The sequence below is a fragment of the Podarcis tiliguerta genome, assembly GCF_965153285.1.
Source record: "Podarcis tiliguerta genome assembly, chromosome: 1".
Taxonomy (NCBI): domain Eukaryota; kingdom Metazoa; phylum Chordata; class Lepidosauria; order Squamata; family Lacertidae; genus Podarcis; species Podarcis tiliguerta.
This window is the reverse complement of record NC_139534.1, coordinates 51,458,982-51,472,452: the sequence shown is the minus strand read 5'-3', so window position 1 is coordinate 51,472,452 and position 13,471 is coordinate 51,458,982. Positions and strand designations below refer to the sequence as shown.

Genomic DNA, 13,471 nt, shown 5'->3' with positions numbered 1-13,471 from the left:
AATGTTAGCCGCTTTGAGACTCCTTAAAGGGAGTGAAAGGCGGGATATCAAATCCAAACTCTTCTTCTTCTTCTTCTTCAAATGCCAGGATTGCTACTGTGTGTGTTTGTGTATACACACACAAGCTACGGAGCCCCCTGCCCGAGTGTACCTCATAATACACAGCACATGCATTTCTTCCTCACACTTTACATTTTTAGATGGACAATGGAAGCATTTTAGGCATACACCTAACACTGTAATGTGTGAAGTGGCTCCAACACTCCCACTTCAAGAAGGCTTCAGTTCTCTTTGTATTATTGTTACATTTTAATATTTTAATATTTCTTCAAAGAGCTCAGAGTGACATACAAGGTTCTCCCCATGCACCTCTGCCATTTTATCCTCAGAACAATCGTGAGGTGGGTTAGGCTGAGGGATTAGGTCACGGCTACCCACCCAGCTCCTATTTGCAGTCCTGGCTCAACCGCAAGAGCACTTCATCTCTTTCCCCAAACATTTCATACACCGTAAAACTGGCACCGTAAAACTTGGCTTGGGGTTTAGTTAAAAAAAGAAAAGGCAAGACAGTTGCACATCAACAGCTATATTTATTAGAAGAGATCCCATCTACAAGAAAGAGTGAAAAAACTACAGCAAAAATGTGCTGGTAGGAACAGGGCGTAAGAAGTGGTCGCCATCCCTCCACCCCCTCCCAGCCCAAGAAATGGAGGGGGCAGTCAAGCACTCACAAGCAGAGATCCCAAAACACTGACCTGACCTGATGGATCATGAGCCTCCCCCTGCAAATCCCTTTTCTTCTCAGACTTATGGCTAAGAAAACTCCAGGCTAGTCCTGCATGGCTCTTAGAAAGCAAAGGACACTGTCTTCATAAAGGAAAGCAAGGTAGGCAGGCACAGGCCAAAGTAATGTTAATTGTGTGGCAATCACTTGGTGGCCTGAATGCGTAGAATTGCTGGTATTTTTCACCATGATAGGGAGTCACCACAGATGATTACTTCCAAGTGCCCCTGGCAAATTCCCACACAATAAGAGCCAAGCTAGAGCGCCATTCATGGTGCCCTATACTAGTTCTCCCAAGGTGTGTGAATTCACCCCAAATTTTACTCAATATAGCCAGACAAAAATATAGTCAGGCCTTTCAGGCAGGTAAATGGCTCAGCTGTAGCAGAAGACTGGTTCCAACAGGCCCAGGTCTTGCTGATTCAGTCCTTCATCCTACCCAGCCTTACACAGCTAAGATGGGATGCATCATTTCAGAAGACTCATTGTGGCCCCTAAGCAAAGTGACCATTTTGGAGGGCAGAAAAGTCCTGCAGTCAGAAAGGGAAGTTGACATCCAGTGGGACACAGACTGATAGGTACCTCCTTTCCCACTCTTTCCTGCCTTGTGCCCTACACTTTCCAGCCACCCAAAGCATTTCCCATCAAGGTGCCCCACCCCAGCCCCAAGCCCGAGCTACATCCCCTTCCCCTGCAGCCCTAGCTAGGGAACATGAAAGCCTTGATCCTCCCAAGCTCCAAGGCAGCCTGTGAGGAGCACTGCTTCAATGCCAGAGGTTCAGGCCAGTCTTTGCAGTTAGAGGACACAGGAAGAGGCCAACCCCAGCATGAGCAGCTGGTGCAGTGGGCAGAAAGTCCAAAGGGGGCCAACTGTGGAGCAGGGTGGGTGCAAACTGTGAGGTTGGCTGCCACGCAGGTGGTGGATTGACTGCAGTGTGGACAAAGCAAGGGACTGGTGGGTGCTGGTGGCTGATAAGGTAACACATTAAGGACGCTGCCCCACAGGTAGAGCGCTGTAGCCATTACACCATTGCTTCCTGGCTGCTGCCGCTGTTGCTGTTTCTCTCCTTGAATGGTTCTGTTCTCTGCTCCTGTGCACGGAGAGCTGTTAGGTAGCACTAAGCCATGATCCAGATGCTGGTCTGAAGAGGGGAGAGGCAGGTATGCAGCTAGAGCATCCCTGGTGCTGGCAAACTCAGTAGGACTGGCCCTTTTCACATGTATAGTGTGATGAACCACTGCAGTAGAAGCAAGGACAGCAGCAACACCTGTCAGGTACATCACACCTAGAATGCAAGCCAGCTGTGAAAAGAGATGACAAATGTCAGTATGCAGCATGTCTTCTGCCCCACCTGGAACAATCCACCTGAGATCACGTATAGATGAACTCAAGGAGATTCCTATGAGAGCCATTCAAAGGCCCACCCAGCCCAGTGTCCCACTTTCTCACAGCAGCAACCAGATATACACTGGTAAGAACACTGCCCTGAACACTGTCCTTTTCAAAGGCAGAGGTTTGGTTTACCTAGTATATGTGTGGATAAGAGGGTACACGTTAGCAGAAGAATATGTTTTCATCCAGATTCCATCATTTGGTGAGACCAGATTGGCTGAACCTTTTTAAAATAATAAATAGTGGCACCCTGGGTTGTGTAATCTCAACCCTGGGAGGACTGGCATACCTGTTTGCTTTTTCTATTCAATGAATACGTTAAAAACTTTGATTCACTGATGTGTTAGGCTAGATGAATAAATGCTGCTAGCTCTGTTGCTTATCTTTGGGATTTTTATATTTAGCCATGCTATGGTTGGTTTAGTTGCTTTGTATGTCTCCAGCAGATTTTTTGTTTGACTGAGCTACTTAAAGGGCCTATATTGAAAAGCAGCCTAGAATGGGAAGGGTAAATTTGTTATTTACTAATTATCAGCCAACAGTATAACACTGCACAGAGGCATATCCGGTCCTATCTAGTAAGTCTCTGTCTCTCGTCTCTCTCTCTCACACATGAACAAACCCCATACCCTGGCATTGAGTCTATTCATTTCCAGCATCACTGGACCCACATAGGATAGCTGCTCTCTGTTCCCCAACCGCCATCCCATCCAGTAAGCTGGGCCTAGCTTGGCCTGCCTTACCTTTGCCACCTGCTGGTAGAAATGCCCCAGTGCCTGCTGCCACAGTGTTTGCTCCATTAAGACACACAGGTCAGTGTAAGTGAACCAGCCACGCCAGATGCCCTGCCTCTCAGCCACACTGCAGGAAAGGAAATAAGGAAATAAAGTTATTTTCTCAAGACCTTGTATCCTGGCAGCATTCTGCACCATGAACAGGAAGCATTTCCCTGGTGTGTTTTTTTGTCCCCCCACCCTTATAATGTATTTTTTATTAAAGATTTTCTTGATTTACAACAGTATGTGCAATCTCTCTCTCTCGTCCCCCCCCCCCCATGTAACATTTTTACAAATCCATTTCATTTGTTGAGACATTAGGAGGAAAAGGGGGAGAGAGGTGGGGGTGGGAAGGATGGGTGGGGTTGGGGTTGGGGTTGGGTGATGATGTTTCTATTTTACTTAATATATGTAGGGTTTGGTGTCAGCGTTGCTTGTGTAGGTTCTTTGCTGTTCACTTGTTTTCCTTTGGTGGTGAGAGAGGTTGGGGTTGGCCGAGGGTGTGGTTGTTCATTTGTGGTTGGCTGTGGTGGTCTTTGTTTTCATGTGTGAGTGGGGTGGGTGGGTGTTTTGGATAAGGTTAGCCATATTGATTTGTATGCTGTTGGTGGATTATTGTCATTGTCTTGTTGGGCTGTGTATGTGATAAAGGGGAGCCATACCGGGGTGAAGGTGTCTTCTTTTATTTGTCCCCGTGTCAGTTTCAGTTTATTGATTAGTTTTTCTAGTAAGCCTGTTTCCCATACTGTTTGGTATCCTTGGTCCATGCTTACTCCTGACAGGCAGCATTTCCCTGTTTAAGAACTCACACAGATGCCCATTACTGCTATCCCCTATGCTGCAAAGCCACATAAAGAAGACAGCAAGCAGGATGGTATGTTGAATAGCCCACTGCCCTGTAGCAGGGGTAGCTAAATGTGTTGTGTTCCAGAAGCTGCTCAGTTCCAAACTCCCATGAGTCCCTGCCAGTGATCAGGGACTATGGGACCATTCCTGCCCTGGGGAACATTGTTAACATTAATGAAGCCAATCCAGGTATTTGAGAGGCATGTGGAAAGGCACTCTGAGGCCATGTTCAGCCTATTCATAATGGACAGCAGCAACTGCATATACCCAGAAAGAACAGAGAACCCGAAAGACTCCTTCTATGCCAGCTGCAGAAGGACAATGCCATCCTGAAAAAGCAAAAGTACTTACCATCCCTCCAGCCAGCTGAGCATTTCAAAAAGCTCCTTGGGATCTGTATAGAGGCTCCAATCCTATAGAAAGTAACAGGAATTATTAAACCAGGGAGCTAGAATTCTCTTCCTATGCACTCACTTGCAAGGTAACAAATCTTACTTGAATGATGCATGGAACACACAGTTACCCTATTGGGAGGGCATATCCCTCTACAAGAAGATTAGGAGTGGGAAGGGACAGAGAAGCCATATCACCACTCTACTCATATCTAAAAGGAAGAAGCTTCCCAAGAAAAGTTGTTGGGGTAAGTTCACCCCTATGAATATTTTTTCACTCAGACCCCCTGTCCCAATTTGGCAACATTTCTACAACAGTGACAATACGCAATGCCTACCCTAGTCAAGTGACAGAAATATTCAGGCACCAGGTTAAAACCAGTATTTTCTACACAAATTGTTTTAGTGGATGGTTTTGATCTGGTGTAACTGCATTTTTAAATAGTACTGTACTGATCGTTTCATCACTGCTGCCTCTTATTGATTGTAATAGTAAATTTAGATTTTTTGGGGACATTTTAAAGAGTTTTATGACTTAATTGTTTAATGAATTTGTTGTTGTGAACCATACTGTAGGCTGCGAAGAAAAGCAGTATTTAAATTATAACCAACATGCTCTCACACCCTTCTAAACACAGTGACTGGTCTACATTCTGCTGAACTTCAGCTGAAAATTCCCCAGCAGCCCTTCCTTCCTGACATGGTACATGTAGCAGACTTACAATGGCACTGAGGAAATTCATCTCCAGTGTGTTCATGGTCTGTACGTCTACTTTGCCTGCGGCACCCCATTCATCATTGAAGACCTCCTCCTCTTCTCCTTCGTCATATAAGTATTTGCTGGCAACCATCTGAAAGCAACAGGAGAGACACTAAGAGAGTGGCACAAGGTGAAGTTTCAATGGAGGTGGGACAGATACCCCCCGCTTTCCTACTGGAATCAGTTGCCCCTTTTAAGGATGGAGGAAAGCCCCATCCTCAGCTTACCAAGATTCCCAAGGAGAGAGGGATCTGTACAGACCATAGTCTGTACAGCCAGTGTGAAGAATTCAACACCCTCAGTTTTTAACAGGTTAGACAGACAAGGAGCCAGTCATTCAAAAAAGGCAAATATCTGGTTTGGTGGGAGGGGGCCTATGACAGGAAAACCTCTGACTTATAATCAAAAAGAAAAAGATAGAAGTCAAGTTACAGAGGATCAGGGAAGTTACATTGAAGTTTACGGCCCAGGGGAAAGAGAAGACAACAGTTTCCATTTACACAGGACCAGCTTATTCAAAGCACTTTGTATAAATTTCCTCGTGGATCCTTATAAACCATTCAGATCATGATAATATCAAATGGGAACCAGCGCCTCAGAGATTAGCAGCTTGCTTAAAAGCCACCCAATAACTTTAGGGCCATGGCAAAAAATTCAAATAGTATTTCATGAACAGCATTCTTAGCAACCACATCACAGCACCTTCAGTATGGGGATCCACAGGCTCCTGTAGTTGTATTGTAAGGAACGGAAGGCAAGCAAATGTTCTGAAGTGCTGGAGGTTCAAAATGGATATGGCAGCTGCATTGCCAAGAAAGATAGGAACCCTTTTTCTAGCATTAAAAGTGTATGCTCCTTGTGGCAGAGATCTTTGGGCCAAACAATCTCTTACTACTTAGCCATTGCTTTCCCTGCTCTAAACCAACCCAGGCACCCACCATAGAGATCAAGAAGAGGTCAGAGGAGGAGATCTGCTGTAGATATTCAGGATTGCGATGCCGAAGCCTCTCAATGTAAACCAGGGCCAACATCAGGGAGCAGGGGGAGATGCAAGCCTCCCTAGGATGAAATGTTAAGAGACAACCGCTCAAGCACTCCATCATAAGTTCATCTGTAAAGCAGATCACCTATACCCCAGAAACCTTTGGAGCTTGAAAATCCCACCTTAAAGAAATCAAGACTCTGCTCATTCTTGGTGCCACTCTAGTTGTACAAACAAACCATCCTTAAACATCCATATGTCATATGTACTGTAAGTTGGATACTGCACAACCCCAACATCTTTATCTGCGGTCAAACTCCATACAGATTCACAAAAGATGAAACACAGCTAAGGAGGCTTGGAAGTATTAATGAGAATGGATCAACTAAGTGCCATCAAGGTGCTGCAGGCATAGAAAATTCATGTTTGCCTTTGCAAGGGCTTTGCAAGGACACAGATCCTCCCTGCAACCAGGGAAAAACCTCTTAGGCTTATATCCACCCCAGCTCATTTTTCTATGAGCTCCCACCGAAGAGGCCACAGGCTGCTTTCTAATTGTCCTCAATTAGCATTCAATTTCTTTCGTGAAGAAATTAGTACTTCATCAAAAACTCTTCCACAACCACTCTAGGCAACAGCCTCAAACCTCTTCCCACCTATTGCTGTTCCCATAAAGGGAGGGCGTTTCCTAACTTAAGGCTTCCCGTCACCCCTCCCAACTGTTTTTTTAGTAGAAAAGCTGATTTTGTACAAAGTTATTATTATGTTTATATAACTTTATATTTCAATAATGCATATGCTGCCTTTTATGAGAATGATCCTCAAATCAGCAGGGATGCAATTGCACAAATTGAAACATTGTTTAAAACACACACACACACACACACACACACACACACACAAAACCCCAGTCCACAGAACAGGAAACAACTCGGTATGGGCAACAAAGAAACAGAAAATAATTTCTGAGCCATACCGGGAGACGTGTGATACATATTTTTTCTGGAGCCTGCGAATCGGGCTGGGAGCAGCCTTCTGGAGCAATTCAACAGCAATATCTAGGAAGGAGAAAACAGCAGGGTTCAACTCAGTGCACAGAACCCCTTGTCCCCAAGTCATTGTCATATTCTATAGTTTAGTACCATCTCTTTTTCAGCATACAATACCTGCTTCCCTCTGTAACCAACCTGGCAAAGAAAGGTGCTTGCAAATGGAAAACATGGGGGGGGGGGTTGGAGTCTTACGGGGGGGGGGGGGTTCAATTTCATCTCCAAAGATGCAACATCCATTTGGAAAATCATTTTTTAAAGCAAGGTTATGTCAACAAGAATATGACAGCTGGATAGAAAGACTAGACAGCTTGCCCTGGTTTCTCCCAGATCTGAACACACCTATCTGGAACTGTATAAGTATACAGTTGTCTTATTTGTCCTTAATGTTATTTGTCCCTGATAGCATTGTTTGTGGCCCATGTGTCTTTTCTTGCAACTTGACAAGATCAACCATATATGCATTCATTCCAGCAATTCAAGGCCAACTTTAGACTTCCGCCTCTGAAATACTTGTCTCTTAGCAACCACAAGGAATCTACTGAGTCAGTCACTCAGAACTTCATGCTGTATGTTAGTATCCATTATTCCCATCCTACCCATACATACACAAACAGATAACAAAATTATCAGCCACAGTTGCAAGATAGCTTGAGGGCAGGGGGGAAACCTCTGGTAGCTCATACTAGAGATTAAAATGTGAAGAAATCATTGTATACCACTCTGGATATCTTACTAGAAGAACAGAGTATACGTGAATGTTCATCAAATGGAGGATGGGATATTTTAAAAAGTACAAGAGGCTGACAGCAATTATAGAGGTGTTTAGGAACCAGAGGCTTATGGCAACCTGTTGCTCTTCAGTTGTTGCTGGACTACAAGTTTCAGTATCCCTGATTATTGTCCATGCTGGCCACCACTCCCTGCCTTTCAGGGCACCTTTAAATAAAGGGCTTGTTCCTAGCTATGAAGTATTCACACATATTTGTTCTCTCTCACACAGCAGTTCTCTGGCCCATGACTCAACATTCCACCACTTCAATGATCTGGAGTGTTTAATTGGACAACAATGCAGACAAATGAACAAAGCAGGAAATGAAGTAAATAACCATATTAGAGCCAAGCAGAATTATGGCAGAAGAACACATTATAGCAACCAAACTTGGTGGTTGGGAAGTGAGCAGTGCTGTTCCAGATTGCGTGAAAGAGAAAAAGAGGGGAGCAAGGGGAGAAGAGAGATCTCAGCTCCGAAAAACTTCTACCACAATCAATCAAAATGCCAAAAAGCGCAGATAGGAAAACTATACAGTCAAATTCTTAAGTATTTTCCCCAGCTTGTACCCAATTCAATTGAATGTCGTTTGTACTGAGCATGGTAAGGAGGTGGTGGTGTGGAGTAGAAAGTAAGGGAGCTTTTAACCCTTATTCCCTCCCCTTAAGACCCCTTTCAAAGCCAAACTCACCGGCAACTGGGCTTGAGAGGTTATCAAGGGCACTTTCTTTATCCCAGCCATAGTAAAGTCGTTTGCGTACCCGATCACTCAGCTGCTGGTGCCTGGGAAGAAACTGAGAGAAAACCGGCAAATGAGAGTGTGGTGCTGTGAACCTCCACCTTTCTCCCTGACCAAGTGACACACAACACCTCAGTCTCATAATTCAATGCATAAGGGTATAATTAGCATCTGTAGGAGAAAACACTGTAATTATAAATATCTACCAACAAGCTTCCATTTTAGACAGGGCAACCTAGCCATACACGCTAACCACTTTCACTACAGCAAAAAGGCATACCGTAAGAATCCAGGAAAGGAGATTCCAAAAACCCCATCTTATTTATTCCACCAGGTGCCCCCTCTCTTTCTATTCCTACAAATCTGCACTGTTACCCCCAGACTGCTTTACCCTCAACTATGTTCAACAGTTATCCTTCAATACAATATTTGTTTATTTATTCAAGTTATAGGCTAGCCAAACTCATTCCAAAAACAGAAGAAAAAAAACCCTTACCAAAGTTAAATGTCCAACCTTCATACCACCCTATCCTGCTTTAATAGCAAGAAACTGAAAACCCCAGTTTTCCAGTTAAAATTGCCTAGCCCCCTCAATATTCCCTTGTATTTTGTTTTAAATAAAAGAACTTCTGAAATTATTTGAATGCTTTTCACAGCCTTCCTTAAAGTTGTGGCCAAACTGTATAGTACCGAGTGACATTTACATCTTTATGTCAAAAAGAACACTCACTTTACAGAGTCAGAAACTCAGCAATATGGCTGGGACTTACTGGGGAAGCACCAGCAGTACCTTTGTTAAAAGGGGTCACACTAAAGTGGCACGGTCCACATGCTCAGAAGAATTACAGGCCTGCTTAATGTGGAAAGGGATTTTTTAAAATTATTATTAAAAAGGAGGCTGGAAACACACCTAAGGATGGACAATACAAGCTTGGATGGTCTGGAGAGAAGTATCCCCATAGATTATGTACATGGGAGAAAACAACAAGGAGGAAGAAGACAGCAAAGGTTTTTCTGGACTACCACACATCCTCTTTTATTCCTATAACAGGCTGCTCCCTCCAGACTTCTATGCTCCCAGGTCTGTGCTTGAATAGCATCTCTCAGCTCTGGGAATTTTCTTACCAGTTATTGTGGAGGATTTGCATCAACCAATACCAATTGTTATGTGCAGTGCTTTTTTTCTAAAGAAAAGTTTAGGGGTACTCTCTTTTTGACTCAAGAAAACCACAATTTTATAGTTCAAATCGGGGAAAATAAATACAGTAAATGGAAAAAAACATCCCCCCCCCCCCGGAATAAAGCACTGGTTATGTGGAAGAAGAGCACTGTAGGGGAAAAAGAGAATCCCATTAAGGTTGCAGGACTGAATGAGTGCCTGCTCTTTTCCTTTCCTTCTCCCCTTTTCCCCAGCCGAATGCAAGTTTGGTGATAAAACCTATCAACTTGCTTTCCTTTATATTTTATGTCAACAACCAATCAACAGGCCCACGTATTGCCTGAAAACACCAAACCCTATGCAGCCACACACAAAAGTACTATTTCTAACATTCTTCAGCAGTTCTTTTTTGTGCTGTTGTTTCATGCCTTTTCTTTATGGCCCTCCTTAATGACATTCTTCCTTTCGTCTCCTGGTTCTGTTTTCAGGATTTCCAAACACACCTTTATTACCCCTTGATTTCTCATGCATCCCCAAATCTGCAACCCCAGAGTAAATAGAGGGAGGAAACCACAGGCCCTGAAGTCCCTTTTACAGCACTTGAGTGCTGCAAAAACCTTAATAAGTTTTGAAGTACAGTAACAAACAGAATGGATTTTCCTTCACCCTTTTAACCAAGTTAAGCAAGTCTGCATCTAACACTGCCAGGGAAGCCTGCCCAAGCATACTTTGAAGAAAGATTAGATAAAGTTGAGCAAATAAAGAATTAGCATGTTGTCATTTACTATATCAGTATGGCCCCTTTGGCATACCAATGTACACCCTTCTAGTGATCAGTCTGGACAGACACTAATAGTTCCCATACTCCTGTCATTAACAAACAGCCATAGACTGAACCACTAAGTAACAAGGGATGGGGAATCTGTGGCCCTCCAGCTGCTTTTGGGACTACAACTACCACAATTTCTGAATATTAGCATACTGGCTGAAGCTGATGGGAGTTGCAGTCCCAACAACATCTGGAGGTAAACAATGTGCTGAAAGCCAGGAAAAGACGGACCCCTTAAGATTGCCTACGCATATGCCAAATCTACACTGAAGTAATAAATCCCAAGTTCCCACCGAGCCTGGGAGTAAACTGGGATGACAGCCCGCGCTTACAGAGGTGCAGCAAAGCCCAATTATGGTGCCTTGAAGCTCAAGGCAACGGAGGGAAGGAATCGCCACAGAATGGCACCCGGTGGGCGTGGCCACCCAAAGAGCAAAACACAGAAGTCCTTCGCACCCGCCAAAGGAGAATGACAGACACCTCGCTGGCGGGAGGGGAGGGGGGTCCCAATCAGCTGGCGAAGGCCGGCGCGTGCGGGGAGGGGGGGGGGAGCGCGGTTCAGTCTGGTGACAGCAGCTCACCGTGAACTCCTGGAAGCCGCTCAGGGAGAAAGCGCCCTCCTCGTCCAACAGGAGCCCGTTCAGATCCATCCTGCCGCGCGTGAAAAGGGGCGTCAAGCGAGGTTGATCTCCTTGCTGCTGCCCCCGTTGGTAGGTAGGCAGGTGCCCGGGTGGGAGCTGCCCAGAGAGCAAGACGCCTCCTCCGCGGATAGCACCGCAAAAGGAAGAAGAAAGGGCTCCGCGCAGCCTTCCTCTTCCTGGGGCGGGAGAGAAGAGAGGGAGGGAAGGAGGCGGGCTTTTCTGCGGCCTCCGCTTCTAATAAGCCGATCGCGAGGGAGGGCGAAAGGGTTGCTTTTAGGATGAGTCACCCCGCGTGTGGCACCTTCATCATCCCTCCGTCCGGTCCTGCCAACTCAGGTCGCAAGCAGCCGAGATGGACGTCTCTGGCGGAAAAGGAAGCGGGACTTGGCTTTTTTCTTTTTTCTTTGCAGGGTTGGGATCCGCCTGCTGCAACCCAGCAACCCCTCAAACAGAACTGGAGGGATGGAAGTTTGACGGAAAATAGAAGTACTGGTTGTACATAGGTATACATGCGACATTCGATTTCTCATCGTTGATATACTGGCCGCGAATAAGTGAACTGACTCCGTTTCAAAGCTTTGCGTCAGTCACATTGGTAATCAAGGGATGAACACATCTATACGAATTAGTCCTTTGAGCGAGCGTGTCAAGAGGATAGATCCTGGCACATCACGATGTTATTTTTTCCTACACCTGTAATAAGAGAGTATTTCTTGTATTTTAGGCAAGCAAGCCTATCCAGACATGTAACTTTATTTTGGACATTTATGTTAAAACTGCTGTTTTTATCTCTATTGTGCTAAATGTTATGTCTGTTTTCTTTTAAAGATTGCTTTTATCAGTACTTTAATATATATTTTATATTGTTTTATGTAATCTGCTTAGGGGTTTTTGTTGAAAAAGCAGGATATAAATCTTGTTAAATTGGACTCCATATGTACCAATTTGATTATTTGCGCTACAAATAACCATAAATTGAAATGGTGGGAGGAATGGAAGATAACCCTTTTGTCCATTGTGATCATTCTGACTGCATAGAACATACTGTGGCACGTTGTGTTCCGCCATCCTTCTGTCTCCAAAACAGAATCTCCTCATGGTTACCAAGTACTTCCTTTCAGTGGAAGTAAATGATATTTTGTACTGAGGCATTGCAATAGATATAGAATTGTCTCACTTTCTCTTTACATCCATCAGACAACAACATATTATGCTAAAAATGATTCTGGCCTTGTATAGGTGAACTAATATCTACTACCACCAAGCCACTGGGTGTCTGAAATGCCATAAACTCCGATATGACCAGAGCCACATGTGTACATTACTTTTCTGAAGGCAGTTAATAGCACACTGCACAAACAGAAGTGGTGAGAGAGGGATCCCAGGATTCGCTCTTGGTTCCACTTCCCAAAGCACAAGGTTGAAGTTGATTACTATTCCCAATTTCTTATTTCTAGTCCCTACAAAAATTCAAAACAGCAGCATGAACAGCCTCAATAAAGAACTGAAGTTTATACAATGCCTCTATAATACAAGTAACCACAGCCTGGCAGGCAACCTGGCAATAAGAATATTATACTTGTAATGATCACACCAGCAGTAGAGGAATTTGGATTTTATTTTTTCCAAAAGAGTCTGTTTCTAATTTCTTCAACTGCTCTGTTAGGCTGTGTTCACAAAACAGTCCTTCAGTTTATTAGATGTACTTCAAGTCACCAGCATTCTTTGTGCTCATTCACACAAAGGAGTAATTAAAAATGGCTATTACTCATACTTAAATCTAAGCACAGTCACAAAGTCTCCCGATTAGGCTTTTGGTTTGTGATGTTGAATGTTGTCTGTTAACTCTGTTCTATCCTTTGTTTAAACCAATTCATGAACCAAGAACTTATACATTCACTGCTAATAATGGACCATATGTTGTAGATATTACTCTACATTTATTATGCTATTTTTGTGATATACAAATGACATGAGAAACCTTGGTATACTTATTTATATAACATTCTTGTTTATAAAGTGCAGTAAAAAGTTATTCAAAAAAGAAAATAAAAAATTAGTAATTTAATATGTAAGCTTTTTAGTTCTCCAGAAATTGTTCATCAGACTAGATGGTGAACAAAGCAGGGGAAAGACGGGGGGGGGGGGGGGTTAAGTAAAGCCACGAGTGCATCATTCCATCTTAAGCCTTTTGCAAGATACCTTGTGGCTTTGCTACCAGTCTAAATTTTCTCCCACCCACCCTGCTGTTTACCATTTTGCCTGATGAAGACTTTTGGAGAACTCAAAAGCTTGCATGCCATTTTGTGACATTTTTGTTGCCCTAATTACGGTAATATGTTGTGCTAA

The 13,471-nt window shown here is 43.9% G+C and overlaps 1 protein-coding gene across 1 annotated transcript; it reads right to left on the bottom strand.

Annotated features, from left to right (window-relative positions):
- Nucleotides 1-570: 570 nt before the first annotated feature.
- On the bottom strand, nt 571-11,316 carry CNPPD1 (cyclin Pas1/PHO80 domain containing 1). The gene is made up of 8 exons (XM_083444902.1): nt 11,063-11,316; nt 8,446-8,548; nt 6,910-6,991; nt 5,890-6,010; nt 4,914-5,042; nt 4,151-4,212; nt 2,921-3,038; nt 571-2,086 (listed from the first exon to the last, which is right to left on the bottom strand). The coding sequence occupies exons 1-8, from the start codon at nt 11,129-11,131 to the stop codon at nt 1,484-1,486; spliced, it is 1,287 nt and encodes a 428-aa protein (XP_083301028.1). The 5' UTR covers nt 11,132-11,316; the 3' UTR covers nt 571-1,483.
- Between the last annotated feature and the right edge of the window lie 2,155 nt (nt 11,317-13,471).

What these genes read in the sequence shown, in the direction of transcription:
- CNPPD1 (XM_083444902.1), bottom strand. Translation starts at nt 11,131, where the DNA reads ATGGATCTGAACGGGCTCCTGTTGGACGAGGAGGGCGCTTTCTCCCTG. An exon ending in CCTCTCAAGCCCAGTTGCCG is followed by an intron (nt 6,992 to 8,445) that starts GTGAGTTTGGCT and finishes TCTCCTTCCTAG; the next exon opens with ATATTGCTGTTGAATTGCTC. An exon ending in TATGTATCACACGTCTCCCG is followed by an intron (nt 6,011 to 6,909) that starts GTATGGCTCAGA and finishes ATTTCATCCTAG; the next exon opens with GGAGGCTTGCATCTCCCCCT.